Source organism: Canis aureus, chromosome X, assembly GCF_053574225.1.
Source record: "Canis aureus isolate CA01 chromosome X, VMU_Caureus_v.1.0, whole genome shotgun sequence".
Lineage (NCBI taxonomy): Eukaryota > Metazoa > Chordata > Mammalia > Carnivora > Canidae > Canis > Canis aureus.
In genome coordinates this window covers 98,133,357-98,156,759 of record NC_135649.1, presented here as the reverse complement: position 1 = coordinate 98,156,759, position 23,403 = coordinate 98,133,357, and the positions used below count along the sequence as shown (strand labels likewise).

Genomic DNA, 23,403 nt, shown 5'->3' with positions numbered 1-23,403 from the left:
AGGTCTCAATAGCAATCTGGCACTCTTTTTAAAATTTTTTTTTTCTTTAAAATACAGTTCCCAAATAAATGGTTAGCATTCACTTGTCCACAGCAAAGCTGGAGTACCGCAGGAAAATTCGTGTTTTTCTTCTCCATAATTTCATCTTTGAAAAGCTATCTGATCTACTGTACCTTGGAGGTAATTTTTATAACAATAAAAAAAAATCACTTTGATCCTCGGGGTTTCTGGAAACGCTATCTGACGGTAAGGCAGCTCAGGTAGTAAAGTTTCCGAATGCCTCCGTGGCTTGAATGATACACGTGCTGGCCTGCCTTAAGATTTCGTTTATGAGAGAAACATGTTCAGGGTGGTCAAAATTCAGGTGCAGCTTTTTATAACACGTTAAGAGAAATTGTAAGGGGCACTTACCATAAGAATGAACCCAAGAAGCCTCACGTAAGAAGTACGTGAGCCAGGCAAACCGTCAGGAGCATTCATTGCTTCACCAATTGAGGTTTCCTCTGTTTCTCCTCCCAGCCTACCCCCCCCCAAACCCCCACCAAGACCCCAGTGTCCCAAGCCTTGATAGAGAACACTGGGACAGACACACTGAAGGATCATTAAATTCGTTAGACTTGCGTGGCATGGTGTTGGCAGACTTTCCAGTAGGACTCCTTCTGTTTAAATGAATCAGAGAACTACTCTCGTCCAGCCTGTTGCTAAGGATCTTCTCATATGACAACTGTCGTCCTGTCCAACCTGTCTCCCAGAATAATATGTTATGGCGGCCCATGGAAGAGCTTTCCTTTGCACATCGTTCACGCTAAGCTGTTGGTAAGGACAAGCTTGTTTCATTTGGGCTGTCACTTGACACTCTGCCACCCACTAGTCCTGTGATAAGGTAACTGAACGTTCAGAAAGTATTTCTGATAAAAGTATGCAACAATTTTCCCTGAAAAATCTTACGCCACATTCAGTGATAATACTGTATTCTACCCCTTTGAGCCCATAAATAGGCACTTAAAAAAAACCCTCAAGACTCCAACGATCAATTTTTATCCCTCACTGGTTTATGGTCTATCTGGTTCCAAAGGCCAAGTGAAAACAGTGCGCTTTCCAAAGGGCTAGTTGACGTGACGTGAGCCTGTCCAACACCATTTTCTCAGGTGGCGATTCAGCCGAAGAGTGGGGCTCTGGACCCTGACTGGCTGGATTCAAATTCTGGCTCTGTCGCCTTGAACACACTGCTTGCTCTCTCACTGACTCAGTTTCCTTGTTTGTAAAATGGGGTTAATAAGAGTACCTACCTCATAGGTTTGGCATGAAGATTACATCATGAAAAAGATGGTAAGTGCTTACAACAGTGCTTGGCACAGTAAGTGCTCAAAAAAAAACAAAAACAAAAACAAAAACATGTTAGCTAGAGTGGGAAAAGAGTATAGGAATGAGGAAAAAAAGAAAACAAAAACAAAATGAGGTCATTCCAGAAGAATAAAGACCCAGGGCACTGGCAGAAAATGCTAGGATCCTGAAAATGCATAGAGACTTTAGTGCTCCTCAATTCTGTTCAAGGCTAAATTTATGTTGAGGAATTCTGTTTGTGTTACAAATGGCAACAGATGATGAACTGCAGGATCCGACCTAGGGATTATCAAGGCTTGCCATTTTATGGAGATTCCTGCTCCCCCAACCCCTGGTCCTGTCGTCATGGTGATGACAATGGCGATGAACATTTGAAGAATGTTCCTCATGAGCTGCAAGTGGAGAGGTGACTACCGTCCTTACATGATGACACATGTAGTACATACATGCGCGTGCACACACACAATTCTTACACAAACGCCAAACATAGAAAGCGCGATGAGACACACAGAAGCCGTGGCTGTGAGCCTGAATCTCACTAACCTCTCTCATTGGCTTCCCAGGGGTATTTCTTCCTTTAATAATGGAGAGAGGAAGAGGCAGAGATATCAGAAAGGAAAAAAATGCATAAATATACAGTTTCATACCAATTTTGCTGCTTTTACCAAACAAATGTTGAGATGACAATTCATTTATTCCCTTCTGAAAAAAAAAAAAAAAAACAACAACCAGAAACAAAAAGAAAAAAAAAAACCCGAAAGACACATCCAGTCAAATAACCTTTACATACACTTAAAATCAGTGTAAACAGATAACACGATCCAGGAGACATAACTTACAGAATCCATAGAGTTCATGTGTTCAAGGGGATGAAAGCTGGCACAGTGTAGGATCTGACAAATTAAGCATTGTTTTTCAAGGACAGCTTTAGAACCTCAAGCGAAACGTCCCCAAATCTCAATCTCTTCACTCTCAACAATACACTGAAACCTAAGCAGGAGCTGACTGTGTGTGTGCCAGAAGTCGGCACCCCAAATGCGAGGTGAAACACCACCAAGGCGAGACTGCATCCCCTTGGGAGAATTCATTCTATCTGGTAGAAGCTGAGCATGCCCATGATGAGACCGGGACATTTGAGAAAATAGAAAAAACAAGGGGGAAGGAAATGAGCCCCACTAACGGGCAAGCCACAGAGCCAGATGTAGGAATGAACCCCCAACTTCCTCCTAATTCAACAGATACCAGGAGCCTTGAGATCCGAGGGCTAACAACCCACCGGCATTGTTTTAGAGGACCCTCCATCTGTATGCGTTTATTTTTGAAAAGCAGGTCCTGGTCAAGTTTTCTGTGATTATATTTGGACAGAAAATGAGGCACCTCTGATCATACCTAGCATGTCTGGGGCTTTTGGCAAGTTCCTCTTATCACCAGGGCCTTCGAGTGAAATATTGGTTTTCAGACTCTGATTATGAGCAGTGGGACACTTCCTGAGACAATCTTAGGTGAAACCCCAGGATTTAGAGCAGATAAAAGCAGAGCTGTGAGAGACCCTGTACAGCATCTCCTTTCCCCGCCAGGGCCCCCATGCTCAGCAGCTGCAAACACTAAAGCACCTTGGAACCGTGCGAGGACTACTCATCCAGACCAAAGAAGTATGGAGCTACTCTTCGAAAAGAAATCTTTCAAAACTCAAGTTCACGGTCTATACTTCTAGTATACGTTGAAAATTTTTCTAAGTAGGACTCTTCCTCCCTCCCTTGTTTCCTTCCTTCTGAATTTTCCCAAGTGAGTCAGAGATTTCTTATAAGTATAAAAACCGCAGGAGTGCCTGGGTGGCTCAGTTGGTTGAGCGTCCCACTCTTGGTTTCGGCCCAGGTCATGATCTCAGGGTCCTGAGATTGATCCCCGAGTTAGGCTCCATGCCCGGCATGGGGTTTGCTTGGGATTTCTCTTTCCTCTCCCTCTGGCCAGCCCCCCTTCTCTCTCTCTCTCAAATAAATAAAATGTTTTAAAAGTATAAAAACTGCATGCTTGATCATGCAAGCGTGGTCAAGATATATATACATAACATTCCTCAAACCAGGGAAGAGGAGAAAAAGGGGTACTGGCTTCTCACTTGTGGGTGTTGCCAGGGGTAGGTCCATACCAGATAAAAAAGGGGAAGGAGGAGAACAACACTCATTCTTGACAGCTCAATGAATCCCAGCATGAATTACATAGCCATTCCTTTCGACTCCCCTATCAAGTCTTTTTTTCATCTTTGTATTTTGTGGTTATACTCTCTGGTAGTAGAATTCATTCCATTCCCCTATAAGACTGAGATCCTTGAAGCCAGGGCCCATATATCATTTACCCATCCCCTCTCTCTCCAATACCTCCTATTCCTCGACACTATGGGTATCTGACGAATGCTGGTTGAACTGAATTAGGAAGGTAGCCACTAAATCATGGTCAGGAGTCTTTGGTGTTTTTGGCACCTTGGCCTTGCCTGTTACCCTTTAACTTGTGTGCCAAGGGCTGGTAACTTGTGCTGGCTTTCACTTTGGTCTACTTTTAAAAACTTAAGAGCTTCAGGAAGGAGTGTTGTTAGAAAGCAATATGATTTAGTTTCAGGATGTAATTATGGTTCCCAGAGTGATACAGGTTACATATCTTTATTCGACACCAAGCCATATTCAGAGCTCAGTATCCACTGACCACCGCCAAACAGGCAGCAAATGACTTGGGTTTTGTTTCGGGTACTTCTTCAGAAACCATGTTTCATGTACAGTGGACGTTCCAGAGCTATGTTAATCCTAGTCTCTTTCAAAATCTGCCCCCATCCCTTGGTACCAATGTGCTCATTACCATAGTACCAAAGGAAGTTGCGCTTTTTTGTTTAAAGAAGGTTAAAACAATAGATCTTTTATACTGTATCAGACTAGTTTCTGCACTGACAAAATAGAGGCTATTTGGTTGTGCCACTTAAGAAAATTCTTTACCAGTAAAATAAATGCAAGTGCCACATAAGTCTTATTTCATAAATACATTCTTTGGAAATGAGTTTCCTTAGACCTTCACTTAGAGTGTCCATCTGGCAATGTGGTATGTTGTCAGGAAATGAATCAAGAGAAGAAGGAAATATGCTGGGGGAGTCTTGTGTCTGAATAAAAGGCTTGGTCAAGTCTGGAGATGTCCAGTTTCCTCAGGCAGTATGAACTTGAGATGACTCATTATTCTGGGTTAGAATCTCAGGACATTACTGTTTTGGGGTGGGGGGTAACTTTAGCTTCCTAATTTTAGTTCACTAACTGAAAAAGTTAAGGAACAATGAATCCCTTTTTATGATTTCTATTGTATCACAAGTGACAGAAGAGTCAAATGGTCATACTTCAAATACTGCAACATGTATGATCTCTGGTGAACATGGACATAAATACACAAATCAATTCAAAAGTACAGCTTTGTTGAGCTGAGAGTGGATCAGCACCAGAAAGTGTGTGACTGCATATACAGAATGAGCTAGAATGGACCACAGTAGCGTAAAGCAGGGGTTGGCAAACTTTCTGTGTAAAGGGCCAGACAGTAAACATTTTAGGCTTTCCAAGCCCCACAGTCTCTGTAACAGCTGTTCAACTTTGCCACAACTACTCCCTCACTGGAGTGAAAAAGCAACCATAGACAATATGTCAATGAATGGGTGTAGCTATGTTCTAGTAAGACTTTATTTATAAAAACAGGTAATGGGCCAGATGTGGCTCCTGGACTATAGTTTGTTGGCCCCTGGTGTAAAGGCTAAGAGCTCAAGATTTATGGAAGCTGAGGAAACAGAGTGGTGCCTGAAAGGGGATGCGTGATCTTATCTTCATGCTGCTCTTCCATAAAAGAACCACAGACAAGACTCGAATTTTAGAAGATGGCAGGTTTTGCGCAGCTGCTGGGTGGCTAATTTAGAGACATTTACCAGAATGTATGTGGGCTTTATGGAGGGGTGGGTAATATGAGAGAGGATGGCATGGATGTTAGGGATAAAAATAATACGGCACAGGTCAGTAGGTAAGACATTGTACAGGCAGTAGAAATACCTGCATAGCACCGTTAACTGTGTTTTAAATTGTCTTATTGCACTAAAAACTTATTTTGGATCCTACTCATCACTAATTAGTATACAGTGGCACCTCATTTTTAGAGAAGCCAATACCATACCACTGATGAGGGAAGCCTTCCTTTTGTAAATGCACGTACATATAAAAATACCTTTGTTAGAATGCAAAATGATCAAAGACATATGGACAAATCACTTAAATTGTTTATTTTTAAATTATGTTTGTTGTACATTCTACTCATGTACTGTTCCTAGAGAATAATGGTGGAGATTTAGAAAGTGCCTTATAGTAGATAATGATTTTTATTAGAGTGGAATTCCAATTCTACATATACGTATAGACAGAGGGATACATTACTGGTAGATAAATAGATTAGAAATTGGCTAACGTTCTGTGTCTAATATACACCGAGCCACTGAAATCCCTCAAAGTGGTTGCAAATAACTGTGTCTAGAGGTTAATCATGAAAGGTATGATCACAAGGCTAAACACGCGCACATTCACACTGTGAACACCCCGCAATTTATAGCGGCTATTATGCAGGACAGTGTCGGCTAGCAGTTTTTCACCAGGAGGAGAGCATGCAACCCCTTTATTAATTTGGGTAACAGTTTAGCAAGGCCAGTGAGATAAGATCAGGGGCTTAATTTAACTTGCCAAATGGCCATGAACAAGGCACTTCTGGCTTCCAGGGACTTTTAGTGAAAATGCAAGGTGAAGATTAGCAAGTACCTTAACACTTGAGCCTGATGTCAAGACTGTGGCAACTGGTAACAGAAAAGTTGTACATTTAAAATGCAAAACTCCCCTATCTATATACTTTGCATTTGTGAAAAGTGTAATATTTTATTTAAAAAGTCTTTTCCTCTGTGGGCAATTATCTAGCAGGGTTAAGTAAACCATGAGGTGGTATTTAATAGCACATTTCCACTAAATGTCAGACCTCTGGCTCTGACATCTGTTTTGAGTTACTCAAACAGCTGTCCGAAACAGCTGCAGCAACTGTGAACTTCATTCTTCCTTACACAGCAATGGGAACATGGGTGGCAGACTTAGATTAAAAGCACAATGTCCTCCAATATACTAGGCGGGGCTTGGCAGAAACTTCCATGGTGAATCTTTTGAAATGTAACTTAAAAAAAAAAAGATGTGTACCTGGGCAAGGAAAACCAAAATCAGTTAGATCGGTATTTTTTTTAAACCACTGGATCTGAAAATCATTTTAGTGGGTTGCAACCAGCATTTTATTTTTGAATTAATAAAACAGAGGAATAATTCAACAGAGTGAATTAATTGTAGCATAGGAAATGTTGCTTCACGAATCTTATGTTTCTGATCTTTGTATGTGTATGTGACTAGACACATACATGGGTGGTATATATATACATGGTGGGTGTATACAACGCGTGCGTACACACACACATCCAATGTATTTTATACCCTTAATCCAGTTTGAGATGTAAAATGTTTCTCTTAGTATGGATAATGGTCAAAGGGTCCAAAGCCACTGTTTGAGGGGTCAGAAATGCTAAAATGACCTTTCAGGACCCTTCTATTTGGGATAGTCTGTAAGCCTGAGATGTTAAGATTCAAAATTTTCTGCTTTACATCAACCTAACATACCTCCTGATTGGTAAGATGCTCCCACTAAAGCCTACCATGTATATATTTTCCATTCTACTTTTACTATGATGAAACTTTTTATCCATTTGAATTTGAGGAGAAAAAGGGGGTGATATTGTGATTTAGAATTAAGAAATAGGTATTAGGTCTTAATCCCCCTTCAGGGCATGGAACTCCTAAAACCTTTGGAATTTCCTGTGAAGAAAGGCATGGAGATATCTTTTGTTGTGTTAGTAAGACAAGTCTTGGAAAAACCATACTTACTTATGCTTAGGGGCTGGGTACCAGGGGAGCCCACCCTGGGCTTAGAGCGTTGGAACTTTGAGCCCTACCTCCTGACCTCAGGGGCGAGAATGGGAGTGGGGGCTGGAGACTGAGTTTGATCCCCAGTGGCCAGTGATTGAATCAAATGCATCTATGTAATGAGGCCTCCCTAAAAACCCAGAAGGACTGGGTGGGAAGAGCTTCTGGGTTGGTGAACACCCGTAGGTGCTAGGAAGAGAACACACCTGGAGGGAGCATGGCCCCCTCTCCCCATACCACGCCCTGTTCATCTCTTCCATCTGGCTCTTCCTGAGTTCTATCCTTTCATAATACCCTGTGATCTGGTAAGGAAAACATTTCTGAGTTCCGCAAGCCACTGTAGGAAATTTATCGAACCCAAGAAGGGGGTCGTTGGCACCTCTAAGTCTACAGCAGGTGGGTCAGAAGCCCAGGTGATAAACTGGACTTGGACCTGGTCTCTGAAGTGAAGTGGGGGTGGTTTTGGGGACCTTCACCCTCATGATGTGGGATCTGATGCTCTCTCTGGGTAGATGGGGTCTGAGATGAGCTAAATTCTAGGATACCCAGCTGGCGTCAGAATTGCTTGGTGCTGTGGGAAGAACCCCCCACACATAGGAATTGGGTGCAGAAGAGTAAGGGCTGAGTTTGGCAGGAAGTGGTGAAAAAAAAGTCAAGGTCACAGAAATGATAGCATCACAGAAAGAACAGCCAGATCCTGATTGTCTTCCTCAGGAAAATAAATGACTTCTCTCGGGCCAGCAGCCTCCTACTGAGTAAGTAGGAACTTAGTTCGTGAAATCGGCCAGACAAAGCCTCATCCCCTACTTGAGAACTCAAATTAGCACTCGGGCAGGTATGCTTCTGTCAGCACGATTTAGCGAATGCCATCCAGGGGGGCCTGCAGCTCCCCCAGCTTCCATACAAGCACATGAACACCATACGAATAAATTTAACATCAGAGATGCCAACTGCCAAATATATCAGAAGAAGTCTGTTTCTCTTCTTCTAGGAGACTTCTTCCCTACATGTGGTATGCAGCTTCAGAGACTAAAAGGGGGATGCACGGAGAGGGTGCAAAGGACTCCCCCTTACAGATCATCAGGATGGGTCAGAGGCCCAGTACAAAAAGGCTGCCTGAAGGGAAGTGGAGCCATGAGCGCTGCTGCAGCCTCTTGTGTGCTACGCTCTGGTTGTTTAGGTGGAAAGGAGAGGCCAGGGCATCGCTGCAGCAGCCATTCACTTCCTGCCAAGCAGGTGCACAAACTTGCAGTTTAAGGGCCTGGGACAAGGTATCCATCTGTGACCTTCAAGGGCTAGGTTGGGGTCACCGAAATGTGTGCTACATGGGGGGCCCAAAGTTGTAGCCATGTAATCTTGAAGACCCTTGCTGTGCCTAAGGGGAACCCTTCCTATTTAAGTCAAAGGGTGCTTCTGGGGTTCATGTCCTAGACCTCCCCATCATGGCACTACCACTACACTGTAATGGGAACTCTGGAAGTCGGCCTCCTCAGTGGCCCATAACCACCTCGAAGGCAAGGAAGTGGGCACTTCTTCTTTGCATCCTTAACGCCTCCACTGGCACATAGTAGGTGCTTGTAAATGCTGACAGGATCAAGGGGAAAGCATGTGATTTACATCAGACTGGCGCGTAGCCTTCTCATGAACCACGGCATCCAGGTAGAGGAGACAGCCGCGAGGGTCATGATGGAGACAAGGGTGGCAGGTGGGGGACGTGGGGGTGGAGGGAGGACAGAGAAGATGCTTATGTGTTAAAATCAACACATCAGAGGCACTCAGCAGTGAAAAGATGGCTGGTGCAGATATTTAAAATTAGCTTCCCTGATGGTTCCTTAGCAACGCTCTAGCAGAACGGTACTGCTTTTAATGTGCACCGCACAGTGTTCACTCATACATCAAATAGCTAGGAAACGGCCATTGTCAGCTGACTCTGAACAGAAAGATAGGAAAAACGCATGACTCCAAACATTCTCCTCATTGCTCTTATGGAGAGGAGCAAATAGCCAGACTCAGCTGCCCTTCCCTCCAGGGCTGCCCATTAGAGGTGCCAATCATTGGCCACAAAGACTTGTGTTCTCCCCTTTGGCTTGTCTAGGTTTTCCCTCCATTTGCTTACAGGTGGCTGCTGCCATTCTTTTTATTCACCAAAGGGAGGTGGGTTAGTGACTCCGTTTTAGGTCAGAGCAATAAGCTAAAATACTCCAAAATGCTACAATGGGAGCGAGACCTCCTTGGATAAATTAAGACATCTGAAGCTCATACTGGCTAGTGGGAAAAGCTGGCAGGGTGAAATGCTGCTTTTCTATGAGGGGAAAAATACCCAAGGTCAGAGTGATGGTGGGAAATAAGGGCCTTAATATTATGAATGTCTTTCTTTGCAAAGATCATATTCCATCTATGGCAGTGAAACCAACCCCGACAGACTAGGATACAGAGATTTAATTGTACCTATATTTAAATAATGGGGTGTAAGACACAATTTTTAAATATAAAGGCATCAGATTGGAAGTCTGAGTACCCGCCACTGCTGTATACTCGGCACATTCTGGATTTCACCGTATGGCGTGGTAACTGTCTGTCCCTGGCAGAGGTGCCATCAGGGCATGAATTTCCTTGTCTGTCAAAGTCACAGCATCCTTGCTCTTAAGGAAAGCCTCTCTCATTATTAACTCTTCAGATTAATGTGCAAAGAGGAAACAACTGAGTCAGTACTCTGATTTCTAGAGGTTTCTCGATTCTATGGGTGTCCGAATTCAACTGGAAGCCCAAACCAGTCAGTTTAGTCATCTGTAGCAGAACTTCACCCTGAAAACTACTCACTTCTCACAGTGACCCCCTCACCCCACTTTGGCACTCCATCAGCATGTTTAAACACGGAAAATACACAGGCCAGTTACATGTGGAAACGGGAGGCCTGATTCCAGCAGGTGTGAGTGACCTGCACGCCCTGGAGCTTACCTCTGGAACTAGGGAAGGAGTGGTTGAGCTGCTCCATCACTTCCTCTAACCCTGTGCTTGTGTCCTGGGGAGGGCTGAGCAGGTCTTCCTCGCCTTAATGGAAGCAAGCACAAAGAATGGCATGTTACATGTCTGGCAAACATAGATAGCAGAGAAAAAGCCCACGATCCCATGTAAAGAGTCATTATGAATTCATTTCCACTTGCTCAGAAGTAACATAAATAAAGATAACCCTGGAAGGCCGAATAATTAGGGGATGACTTGTTCAAGGGAAGAAGAATCCCATGTAGGGCTGTGTCTAGATCCTTGTCTTTGGAGAAGATAGCGGTTTCTCTACTTGGAAGGTAAGATAAAATCAACATGTCTTAGGCCCCATTAGTAAATGTGAACCATTTTTTAAAAAAGATTTTATTTATTTATTCATGAGAAACACAGAGAGAGAGGCCGAGACATAGGCAGAGGGAGCAGACTCCCTGAAGGGAGCATGATGCAGGACTCGATCTCAGGGATCATGACCTGAGCCGAAGGCAGACACTCAACCACTGAGCCACCCAGGTGCCCCCATTTTTCTTGGTAATAAAAGAACAATTAGCCACTTACAGGGTCTCTTCAATACAAAAGGAAGTAGGTGACGTTTTGCATTCATCTGATGAAGGTAAGGGAGAAGTAGAGACTTGGAGGTGTTTCCCCCACTCTCTCCTTTGCCACTTAACCAAAAAGATAAAATACAGGTACTTCTGAAGCCTAATGGGATTGGGAAATATTTAATGTCCTAAGGACCTTGGCTATGGGGGTTCTGCAGAGTGGTTTCCTTCCACTCTGTTACATGGGACAACTTTATCATTATGGTTTTGGAGGCTTATGAAGGGGAAGCTTTTGTTGGTTTTGAGAATTTGTCTACGTGAGGGGAGAAGGAGGTTTTGGATGAAAAGGAGTTCAGGGATGGATGGTCCTCTTCTGGGAATAGGAGTCCACTTGTAGATTCTGTTGATCTGTGAGTCTCTGCTGATGATTCATTTGGTACAGAAATACACAGCTCAAATAGCATTTGCAGTAAAGGACAGATTTCTCCATTGAAAACAAAATTACTATGAACTTTGAAGGTTTTTGGAAACTAATTTTTTATAATATTAACTTCAAGCTTTATTTGTTCAGTATATTGTCACTTCTGTCAAAAACAAGACATTGCTTTGGCAAATCAGTGGCAATGAATGTGCTTACAGACAACCTCAGGTTCACGTCTGGCTTGGAAATGACTAGGCAGCCAGTGACTTAATGACCTAAGTACGCTCGTCATTTCCTTTCATCTGTGCCACTTGGATTTCCATCTATGATTACAGTCCTGAATTTATTATTAAGTTTTTTGTCTTGTTTTTTAGGGTGTAAGCTAATAGGATCCTTGACGTGATGTTCATCATTAAGACAAAATCACATCCTAGGTGGAGAGAAGGCCAAATATCATTATTATAGTGGAGGGCTTACGGACCTAGGATAGAAAGAAAATCTCTCCTTTTGTGAGTCTCAAGGTAACATACCACAGAAAACCTCTTTCAAATACTAAGGACAGGAAATAAATGCTGAAAAATTAAGATCACAAGATGGAAAAAGAAGTGGTATCTACCTACCAATCTACACACCCACAAACACACACACATGACTTACTTATATTTATGCCCCTAGAAATGAAAAAATCAAATAAAGCACCTTTAGTTTCTTTTTACTTGTGAGTTTAAACCATCATTATCTGGTGAGGATGGAGTGAATGAAATATCGCCAGGAGGAACAGAATCCTCACAACTGCAGGGATGATTACATCTCTTTGTTCCATTATGGATGCAAATTTTGCCAAGTTGTGGAACATGAGGCATTTTTAATGGCAGTAAGTTTGCTTTAGCAATAGTATGCCTTGCAGAATAAATCAGAACCAACAGAGACATTCATGAGCAACCATGTTAAAATTTCTGACAGTTTAATTACATCATACTGGAGCTCTAGGAACTGAATTGTAGTGTGTTAAGATTCAAACACAGTTCAGTGACGCGACTGGCATTCCTCTCCCTGAATTATTTCAAGGATCAAATTTTAAAGCATAAACCTAATGATGTCAACCAAGTTCATCTTTATAGATAAACTATCATCTGTAAGTCTCGAATATAAGCATCTAAGTGCAAATATAGAGTTGGTTTGCCTTAATGGAAGTGTTTCATGACAGCAGTGAAAGTAGCCATTCAAACATTTTCTGAGTGCCGATCACATCCTACATAGTACATACATGAGTCAAGAATAATCCTGTTTTCTCCTTAAGATTTTCTAAGTAAAAAAGTCCTTTGGGTTTAATCTCCTTTTAAGAATCAAAATCAGTTATCACATGTATCCACGAGTAGAGGTGAATCAACGCTGAAAAATGCTTAATGGTCGATATTTTCTGTGCCAATTATACTGGAAATGTTTAAACTGCTAAATGACACCTGACATTCAAGCAACACTGCTGGACTCTTTGATACTGAACTGGATTTTTTTTTAATTTTTTTTTATTTATTTATGATAGTCACAGAGAGAGAGAGAGAGAGAGAGAGAGAGAGAGGCAGGCAGAGACATAGGCAGAGGGAGAAGCAGGCTCCATGCACCGGGAGCCTGATGTGGGATTCGATCCCGGGTCTCCAGGATCGCGCCCTGGGCCAAAGGCAGGCGCCAAACCGCTGCGCCACCCAGGGATCCCCTGAACTGGATTTTAAATGTCTAAAAAAGTAGCCATACAGATTTAAAAAACACTAAGATTAGCTTACTTATAAAAACATTCACCAGGAGCTCACTGTATGTCCAGGCACTGTTCTGAGTGCTGGGGATATAGCAATAAACAAAGAAGCCCCATATCCATGTAACTTACATTCTTATGGAGGCCCACAGTCTAAACAAACAAGTAAGTTTTAGAAGTATGTCAGGTGCTGATAACCCTTCAGAAGAGAGGATGAGCAAAGAACCTTCCAAATGGGAAGTCTTGGAAGCTTTTATTGACGAGGTACAGTGGGGCAAAAACTAAGTCCATGAGGGTGTGACCCATGTATACAGAGAACAGCAAATGGAAAGACTTTGAGAAGGGAGTATGACTGGCTTGCTCAAACACCAAGGAGGTTAGTGTAGACAGTACAGAGTGGCCAGGTACTGGGGAGAGTTTGCTTCCCTGGCCTAGGAACTTGGACCTGGTTATGTGACCTGTTTGGCCAATGGAATGTTAGCAGATACAAATAGAGGTCTGTAATGTCCTTGGGATGGTTGGGTTTGTCCTCTTGTGCTTAGTGCAATAAGGAGCACATTGCCCAGAGAGCCTGCTGATCCAAGAAGGATGGTACAAGGTGGAACACACCTGAACCCAACCTATAACCTGGAGTCAAGCCTAGATGAGCTGCAGCAGAACTCCAGCCAACCAAGGGATGCGCAAATGTGAAATCCATAACCAGGGAATTTTGTAATTGTCACATAGGAATAGGTGACTGATTCTTTCTCTTGTAAGACATCAAATTAGAAAGAAACTAATGTTTATGGGTTTTCTAATCACATACTGATGTGTAACTACAACAGGCAACCCAGAAGTGTATTTAACTCTTAACAGTACCTGTAACCACAAATCTACCCCTTTGTCCGGCAAAAAAGCCATTTATTTAATAAAATATTCAGTCCCAACTGTACACACAGGAATTTGGCCAGCCTTTATTCCTACTTCACTGATTCACTGCCTGCTCAAACAGTATATTGCTAATGGTCAAGGGATCTCATACTTAAGTTAATGACGGTACTTTAACATTCGTACTTCAATTAGATTCTACTCCAAGGTGATTCCCACAGACATGCCAAAAAAAATCCTTTTTTAATTATTAGCTATAGCCTCCACAGCTTGTCTGAAGTTAGTTCAACAAAATGACTAAAACATTTAAAAAAAGGAATGTTTCAAAATAAGACAGGATCAAGTTAAAATAGTACACTGATGTAGCATAACAGGAGATGCTGCTCAGTGAAGAAAAAAGTGTGATGACTCCATTTCATCTGAAAAAAAAAAAAAAAGAAATGCAGTGGTTTGCTGTGGGCAAGATATTCTTTAAGGTCTTCTGAAACTCACCATGGTTTTAGGCTTACTTGAAGCGACAATACCCTATCTGATCAATTCCCGTTCCACAACTGAAAAGATAATGGTTCTAATTGCTTAAAAAGTGACTTCAGGGGTGCCTGGGTGGCTCTGTTGGTTAAGCATCTGACTCTTGATTTTGGTTCAGGTCATGATCTTAGGGTCATGACATTGAGCCCTGCATCAGGCTCCACTCTGGGCATGGAGCCTGCTTAAAACTCTCTCCCTCTGCTCCCCTTCCACACTTGCATACATGTGTGTGTCCTCGTTCTATCAAAAAAAAAAGTGACTTCAGCCAGAACCAATGTAGCCTATGCTGAAAGAACCCCCAAATCCTTATTCTTGTGATTTGCTGACACCTAAGCAAACTACTTTCTCTTTATGAAATAGGAGCTATGTCTTAGAAAATTATTTTGTCTTAAAAGGAAGGACTGTATATAAGCTACTATACCCATTATTTTTCTTTGGATTACTAATTTAAATCATATTGTGTGTGTGTTTTTAAAGATTTATTTATTCATGAGAAACACAGAGAGGGAGAGAGAGAGAGAGAAAGAGAGGCAGAGACACAGGCAGAGGGAGAAGCAGACCCCATGCAGGGAGCCTGATGTGGGACTTGATCCCGGGTCTCCAAGATCACGCCCTGGACTGAAGGCAGCGCTAAACCGCTGAGCCACCCGGGCTGCCCTCATATTGTGTTTTGAATCAGTTTCCAAAATGATATATAATTATCTATTCTAACTTTCCTGCCCTTCTCCAGCTTTTCAAAAGAAAAAGAAATTATCCAGCATTTGATATTTAGCTTTAATCACTTTTTAAAAATTATGCTTCAAGGTAGCTGGTTTCAATTTTACATAAAATTGCTTTGTGTAAGTTTTTAAATATATCTTGGTATCCAGTGATGATGCTGATGATTGGCCAGTCAGTGTTTGAAGGATGATGAAAGATAATGAAATTAGTAGTCAATAGTCTTTTAAATTTATTTTTATTGACATACAACATTCTATTAGTTTTAAGTGTGCAACATAATGATTTGAAATATGCATATATTGCAAATCAATGACTACAATAAGTAGAGTGAACATTCACCACCCAAATAGCTATATATATTTTTTTCTGGTGAGGAGAACTTTTAAGATTTACTCACCTAGCCACTTTCAAATCTACAATACAGTATTGTTGACTATAGTCTCCATGCTGTACATTACTTCCCCCAAATTACTTATAAATGAAAGTCTCTATCTTTTGGTCACCTTCACCCATTTTGCCCATTCCCTGCCTATGGCCATCACTAATTGATTCTCTGTGTCTATGAGTTTCTTTCTTTTTTTTTTTTTAGAGTTCACATATAAGTGATGGGATATATTTATCATTCTCTAACTTATTTCAGTTAGCATCATGTCCTCAGGGTTCACTCATGTTGTCACAAATGGCAGGATTTTATTCTCTCTGTTGGCCTCATATTTTACTGAATATATATATATATATATATATATATATATATATATATATATATATAATCACAGTACCTTTATCCATTTCTGTCATTGGACACTAAGGCTGATGCCATGTCTTGGCTATAATAAATAATGCTGTGGTGAACATGGGGGTGCAGATACCGTTTTGAGAATAGTGGTTATGCTTTCTTCAGAGAAGTACCTAGAACTGGAATTACTGGATCATGTGGTACTTCAGCTTTTAATTTTTTTGAGGAACCTCCACACCATTTCCATAGTGGCTGCACCAATTTACATTCTTCCAACAATGCCCAAGAGTCCCCTTTTCTCCACATGCTCACCAACCCGGTATCTCTTGTCTTTTTGATAATGGCCATTGTAACAGGCGTGAGGTGAAATCTCATTGTGGTTTTGATTTGTATTTCCCTGATGGTTAGTGTTGTTGAGCACTTTTTCATGTACCTCTTGGCCATCTGTTTGAGATCAAGAAGCATGTGCCTATTGGACATAAACATTGGAAAATGTCTATTCAGCTCTTTTGCCTATTTTAAAATCAGATTTTCCCCATTGATTTGTGGGAGTTCTTCATATGTTTTGGGTAATAATCTCTTAACAGATAATAGGATTTTCAAATGTTTTCTCCCATTCCATAGATTGCCCTTTTTGCTGATGGTGTCTTTTGCTATGCAGAACGTTTTCAGTTTAATATGGTCCTACTTATTTATTTTTGCTTGTTGTTACCTTTGCTTTTGGTGTTAAATCTAAAATGTCATTGCAGAGATGGATGGTAAGGAGCTTACCCCCATGTTGTCTTCTAAGAATTTTATGGTTTCAGGTTGTACGTTCAAGTCTTTATCTTGAGTTTTGTGTATGGTATAAAACTGTGATCTAGTTTCATTCTTTTGCGTGTTTTCCCAACACCATTCATCGAAGAGACCATCTTTTCCCCATTGTTTATTATTAACTCCTCTGTTGTAAATAAATTGGTTATATATGCTCGGGTTTATTTCTGGACTTTCTTTTCTGTCCTGTTGATGTTTCTGTTTGTTTTTAATGTCGATACCACATTGTTTGGACTAATAGGGCTTTGTAATATAGTTTGAGATCAGGAAGCATGATGCCTCCAGCTTTGTTCTTCTTTCTCAAGATTGCTTTGGCAGCCTTCTGTGGTTCCAGACCCATTTTAGCTGTGAAAAATGCCATTGGAATTTTGATAGGGATTGCATTACCCTGTAGATTGCTTTGGGTAGGATGGACATTTTAACAGTATTCTAATCCATGAGCACAAAATATCTTTCCATTTTTTTGCATCTTCTTCAAATTTTTTTATTAATGTCTGATAGTTTTCACCATACAGGTCTTTCACTACTGTAATTAAATGTATTCCCAGGCATTTTATTTTTTTCTTTTTTTTTTTTTAATTTATTTTTTATTTGTGTTCAATTTACTAACATACAGAATAACACCCAGTGCCCGTCACCCATTCACTCCCACCCCCCGCCCTCCTCCCCTTCTACCACCCCTAGTTCGTTTCCCAGAGTTAGCAGTCTTTACGTTCTGTCTCCCTTTCTGATATTTCCCACACATTTCTTCTCCCTTCCCTTATATTCCCTTTCACTATTATTTATATTCCCCAAATGAATGAGAACATATAATGTTTGTCCTTCTCCGACTGACTTACTTCACTCAGCATAATACCCTCCAGTTCCATCCACGTTGAAGCAAATGGTGGGTATTTGTCATTTCTAATAGCTGAGTAATATTCCATTGTATACATAAACCACATCTTCTTTATCCATTCATCGGTGTCCAACGAAAGATGAATGCATTTTATTTTTTTCGACGTAAATGGGATTTGTCTTAATTTCTCTTTCTGATAGTTCATTATTATAGAAGCAACAGATTTCTGTATATTGATTGTGTATCCTGCAACTTTACTGAACTCATTTATTCTAACAGTTTTTTGGTGGAGTCTACGGGATTTTTTGTATATAAAATACTTCATCTGTAAATTAAGATAATTTTTTCTTCCTTTATTATTTGGATGCCTTGTATTTCTTTTTGTTATGGGATAGTTGTGGCTAGGACTTCCAGGACTATGTCGACTCAAAGTGGCGAGAGTGGGCATTCTGGTCTTGTTCCTGATCTTAGAAGAATAGCTTTCAGTTTTTCACTGTGGAGTATGATATTAGCTGTGGGCTTGTTATATATGGCTGCTATGATGTTGATATATGCTCCCTCTGTGCCCACTTTGAGTTTTTATCATGGATGAATGTTGTATTTTGTCAAATGCTTTTTCTTCCTCTACTGAGATGATTATAGATGATTTTCATCCTTCATTGTGTTGATGTGGTGTGTCCTATTGATTTGCAGATATTGAACCATTCTTGCATCCTTGGAACAAATCCCACTTGATCATGGTATATTATCCTTTTAATATATTGTTGAACTTGTTTTGCTAATATTTGTTGAGGTTTTTGCCTCTATGTTCATCATGGATATTGGCCTGTAATTCTTCTGCAGCATCCTTGTCTAGTTTTGGTTTCAATGTAATGCTACCCTTGTAAAACGAGTTTGGAAGTGTTTCCTCCTCTTCAATTTTTGGAAGAGTTTGAGAAACATATGTATTAACTCTTTAAATGTCTGGTAGAATTCACCTGGGAATTCATCTGGTCTTGGATTTTTGTTTGTGGAAGGTTTGCAATTACCGACTCAACCTCCTTATTAGTAATTGGTCTTTCCAGATTTTGTATTTCTTCATGATTCAAACTTGGTAGGTTGCATGTGTCTAGGTATTTATCTTCCCATTTCTTCTATGTTGTCCAGCTTGTTGGCATATAATTGTTCATAAGTGTCTCTTACCATTCTTTGTATTTAGTGCAGTCTGTTTTTATTTTTATTGTTTAAAAATATTTTATTTATTTATTCATGAGAGACACACAGAAAGAGGCAGAGGCATAGGCATAGGGAGAGGCAGGCTGTGGGACTCGATCCCAGGACCCCAAGATCATGCCCTGGGCCAAAGGCAGATAGATGTTCATCCACTGAGCCACCCAGGTGCCCCAGTGCAATCTGCTTTAATATTTCTTCTTTTTAAAATCCCAGTTAGTTAACATACAGTGTTAGAGAAGCTTCAGGTATACAATATAGTGATTCAGCACTTCCATATATCAGTGGGGCTCATCACAAGTGCACTCCTTAATCCTCATCACCTATTACATATCCTCTTTTAGTTCTAATTTTATTTGACTCTTTTTACTTTTGGCAAGGGTAGCTAAACATTTGTCTATTTTTATCTTTCTAAAAAATGAGCTCCTGGTTTCATTGATCTTGCCTTTTTTAATTCTATCCCTTTGTTTCCACTCTGATTTGTTTTTCCTTCCATTAATTTTGGACTTTTTCTAGTTCCTTGAACTGAGAGTTGAGACTTTTCTTGTGTCTTTACGTAGGTATTGATTACAATGAACTCCTTTGAACTGCTTTTGCCATGTCCCATAAATTTTGGTATGTTGTTTCCACTTTCATTTGTCTCAAGGTATTTTTTTATTTCTTTTTTTTTGGTATTTTTTTATTTCTTGATTTTTTTCTTTGATCCATGTTGTTCAGGAGGATGTTGTTTCATCATCTATTTGTGAATTTTCCAGTTTTCTTCTTGTAACAAATTTCTAGTTTCAGACCATTGTGGTCAGAAAAGATGCTTGACTTCAATCTTCTTAAACTTACTGACTGGTTTTGTGGCCTCTAACATACATTCTATCCCTGGAGATTGTTTCAGTTGTGCTCTAGAATGTGTTGTTTCTGGATAGAATGTTTATATAATCTGTTGAATCTACCTGGTCTAAGGTGTCAAATAATTTAAGTCCAGTGTTTCCCTACTCATTTTCTGTCAGTATGATCTATCCATTAGTGAACAGTGGAATACTGAAGTCCCCAACTATTATTGTATTACTGTTAATTTCTCCCTGGAGGTCTGTTAGTATTCGCTTTCTATATTTCAGTGCTCCTATGTTGGGTGCATAAAAGGGCACAGATGTCATACCCTCTTGTTGGACTGACCCCTTATCATCGTGTAATGCCTTTTGTTGTCGAGTCTAGCATGTCTGATTTAAGTGTAGCCACCCCAGGTTTGTTTTGGTTTCATTTTTATGGAATATCTTTTTCCATCCCTTTAATTTCAGTCTCCATGTGTCCTCACATATGAAGTGAGTCTCTTAGAGGCAGCATATAGATGGGTGTTCTTAACAAGTTTTTTTTAGTATAGTTGACACACAGTGTCACATTAGTTGCAGGTGTACCACATAATCACTGAATTTCTGTATACCTTATGTGATGCTTGTCACAAGTGTGGCTACCATCTGTCGCTATCCAGTGCTATTATGATATCAACTATATTCCCCATGCTGTGCCTTTTATCCCCGTGACTTATTCTGTAACTGGAAGCCTGGATTTCCCACCACCCATTTTGCCTAGCTTCCTACCCTTCTCCCCTCTGGCAGCCATCTGTTCTCGGTATTTATAAATCTGACTGAATTTTGTTTGTTCATTTATTGTGTTTTTTAGACTTCACATTAGGAGTGAAATCATAAGGTACTGGTCTTTCTCAGTCTTATTTCAGTTAGCATACCGGTCCTGGATGGCTTGGTCTTTTTTGGTTTTGTTTTTTTCTTTTAAATCCATTCAGTTACTCTAGGTCTTTTGATTGGAGACTTCATTCTATTTTGATTTAAAGTAATTTTTTATAGTGATGTACTTATTTCAAAATTGTTTTCTGGCTATTTTGTATTTCCTTTGTTCCTTTCTTCTCTTGTTCTCCTCCTCTGTGGTTTCATGATTTTTCTGTAGTCATATGCCTTGATTTCTTTCTTTTTCTCTGTTGTATGTCTACTCCAAGTTTTTGTTCTGTGGTTACTATGAGGCTTACATAAAATCTATTTTTGTAACAGTCTATTTGAAGCTGGTAACAACTAAGTTTTGAATGCATTCTAAAGCTCTACATTTTTACTCCCCTCACAACATTTTATATTTTTGATGTCACAGTTGATATCCTTTTATCTAGTGCACCCATTAATAATTTATTCTGGTCATTTTTACTATTTTTGTTTTTAAACCTTCATATGAAATTTTTAAGTGATTTATCCACCTCCATCACATTATTCTGAATGTAATGATATATTTACCTTTACATGGAGATTTATATTTTCATATGTTTTCTTCTTACTAATTAGTACCCTTTCATTCAGCTTAAAGAAGTCCCTTTGGGGGTGCCTGGGTGGCTCAGTTGGTTAAACATCTCACTCTTGGTTTCTGCTCAGGCCATGATCTCAGGGTTGTGGGATTGAGCCCTGAGTTGGGCTGGATGCTCAACATGGAGTCTGCCTGAGACTCTCTCTCCCTCTGCCCTGCCTGCTCTCTCGTTCTCTAAAATAAATACATCTTAAGTTGAAGGGGCTTTTTTTAAAACTCTTTTTGTAAGATGGGCCTAGTGGTGCTGAACTCCTTTAGCTTGTCTGGAAAACTTTTTCTATCTTTCCTTTACTTCTGAAGGACAACTTTGCCAGATAAAGTATTCTGGTTGGCAGTTATTTCTTTCAGCACATTGAATGTGTCATTCAACTCCATTCTGACATGTAACGTTTGTGCTGAAAAATCTGCTGCTGGTCTTGTGTGTACTGCTTTTAAGATTCTCTCCCTTGTCTGTATCTTTTGACAATTATAATGAGTCCTGGTGTGGGTCTCTTTTAATTCCTCTGGGCTCTTGGATCTGGATGTCTGTTTCCTTCCTCAAGTTAGTGAAGTTTTCTGACCCTTTCATTCTCTCTCTGTTCCTCTGAGACACCTATAATGTGAATATTTGTCTGCTTGGGAGTATCCTGATAAGTCTCTTAGGCCATTTTCAGTCTTTTTACTTTTTACTTTCTGCTCTTCCAGCAGATGGATTCTCCTGTCCTGTCTTTGATGGCTCATCCTTTCTTTCCGTTCACGCAGTCTGCTATTAAACCCCTCTCATGTAATTCTCAGTTCAATTGTTGTGTTCTTCCGCTTCATGATTTCTATTGGGTACTATCTATCTCTTTGTTGAAGTTCTCACCTTACATGTATTGTTCTCCAGACCTCAATGAGCATCTTTATGATCATAATTTGAACTCTTTTATCAGGGAAACCACTTACCTCCATTTTATTAACATCTTTTGTGATTTGGAACATATCCCATTTCCTTTTCCTTGACATTGTGTTGGTTTCCATTCATTGGATAAAACACCCACCTCTCCCAGTCTTGGACTGGTTTAAAATTCTTGTAGGAGATGAACCTTAACGTTCAACCCTGCCCTAGCTTTTGGTTGTCTTTCAAACATTTGTAATTGTCCCAGCAGCCTTCTTGGTTCTTGGTGTCACCCAGTAGTTGAGGGCATGCCAAGACCTGTCAGTGTCCCAAAGGGGAGGATCTCAGCCAGCACCTTTTTTTTAAAACTATGATTAAATTTATTCAATGGCTATAAAACTATTTAGAGTTCATATTTCTCCACAAATCAGTTTTAGAAAGTTATGTTTTTCTAGGACTCTGTACATTTGGTACAGTTTTCAAATGTATTTCAGCCAGCAGCTTTTAGAGTATGCAGCTATCTATACCTTCTTCAGGGAAAGGCTAGGAGATGGAATTGGTGTTTGTTCCCTCTTCTCTGAGTCCTGGGCAACAGCCATTTACATTTTTTTTCCATTTACATTTTTTTTTGTTCACTGCCATCCCACCAAACCTATGAACACAAGCCCTACTGGCCACCAGAGCCAGATCATCAAGTTATGTTAACTGGATGACAGCCACGAAAACCAGAGCATTAGATGTGTGTACATTCTCCTTTCCATGAGATACGTGATTTGGAGGGAGGCAGGAGAGTGAGAAGGTGGTACCCACCGGCCTCCCTAGTCTCTGGAGACTGTTTCAGGTGGCCCTTAGATGTGTATTACATTAGAAACCTCTACCTCAGGCTGAAACTTATGCGGTAAACAAATAGGCCTCTTCCAAGGAAGAGTGGGTGCATTTCAGTCTGGGGCCTCTGAGCCGAGCCCTGCTCAATACTTATGAGCCCTTTAAGTACTGTCCTCAGCTGATTTTTTTGGTGATTAATATATTTAGTACCTTGTTTGTGGTCATGTCAGGGGTGTTGCATATGTCCAAACTCACCAAGAAGTACACATGTGTGCAGTTTTTGGTCCATCAATTATACTTTAAGAAAGTTAAAAAAATTAAAAGAAGGCAGGTAATGGAAGAAAGGGTGGTAAAGGACTATCTTTGTGTGGTATTAAAATTAGAAGATGTTCTGGAGGCTGACCAGGATTTCAGATTGGGTTACATTTTTATCCAAAAGACACTCAGGAGAGGCCTAGCAATCTTGACTTATGGTTATCAACATCCCAGAAACCAAGACCTGGAAAGATCATCTAGGGAGAGGGAAGGGGCTAATGAGAGAATCTTGAGGAAAGTTGAGTGATGCCCTGAGAAAGGTACATCACCGAT

The 23,403-nt window shown here is 40.5% G+C and overlaps 1 protein-coding gene and 1 long non-coding RNA gene across 21 annotated transcripts in view; one reads left to right on the top strand and one right to left on the bottom strand.

The window, feature by feature from the left end:
- DMD (dystrophin) overlaps window positions 1-23,403 on the bottom strand; it is a 2,162,139-nt gene that overhangs the window by 2,912 nt on the left and 2,135,824 nt on the right. For 14 of the 20 annotated variants that reach the window (XM_077887780.1, XM_077887777.1, XM_077887784.1 and 11 more), the window contains one exon: window positions 10,314-10,406. In XM_077887780.1, coding sequence (XP_077743906.1) covers window positions 10,314-10,406 — 93 coding nt within the window. Of the gene's footprint in view, window positions 1-1,887; window positions 1,920-10,313; window positions 10,407-23,403 lie in introns of all 20 variants that reach the window. The other 6 variants (XM_077887782.1, XM_077887785.1, XM_077887790.1 and 3 more) reach the window with 1 other exon arrangement.
- Window positions 1-23,403, top strand: part of LOC144307791 (uncharacterized) — an 85,447-nt gene that overhangs the window by 33,365 nt on the left and 28,679 nt on the right. The window lies entirely within an intron of this gene.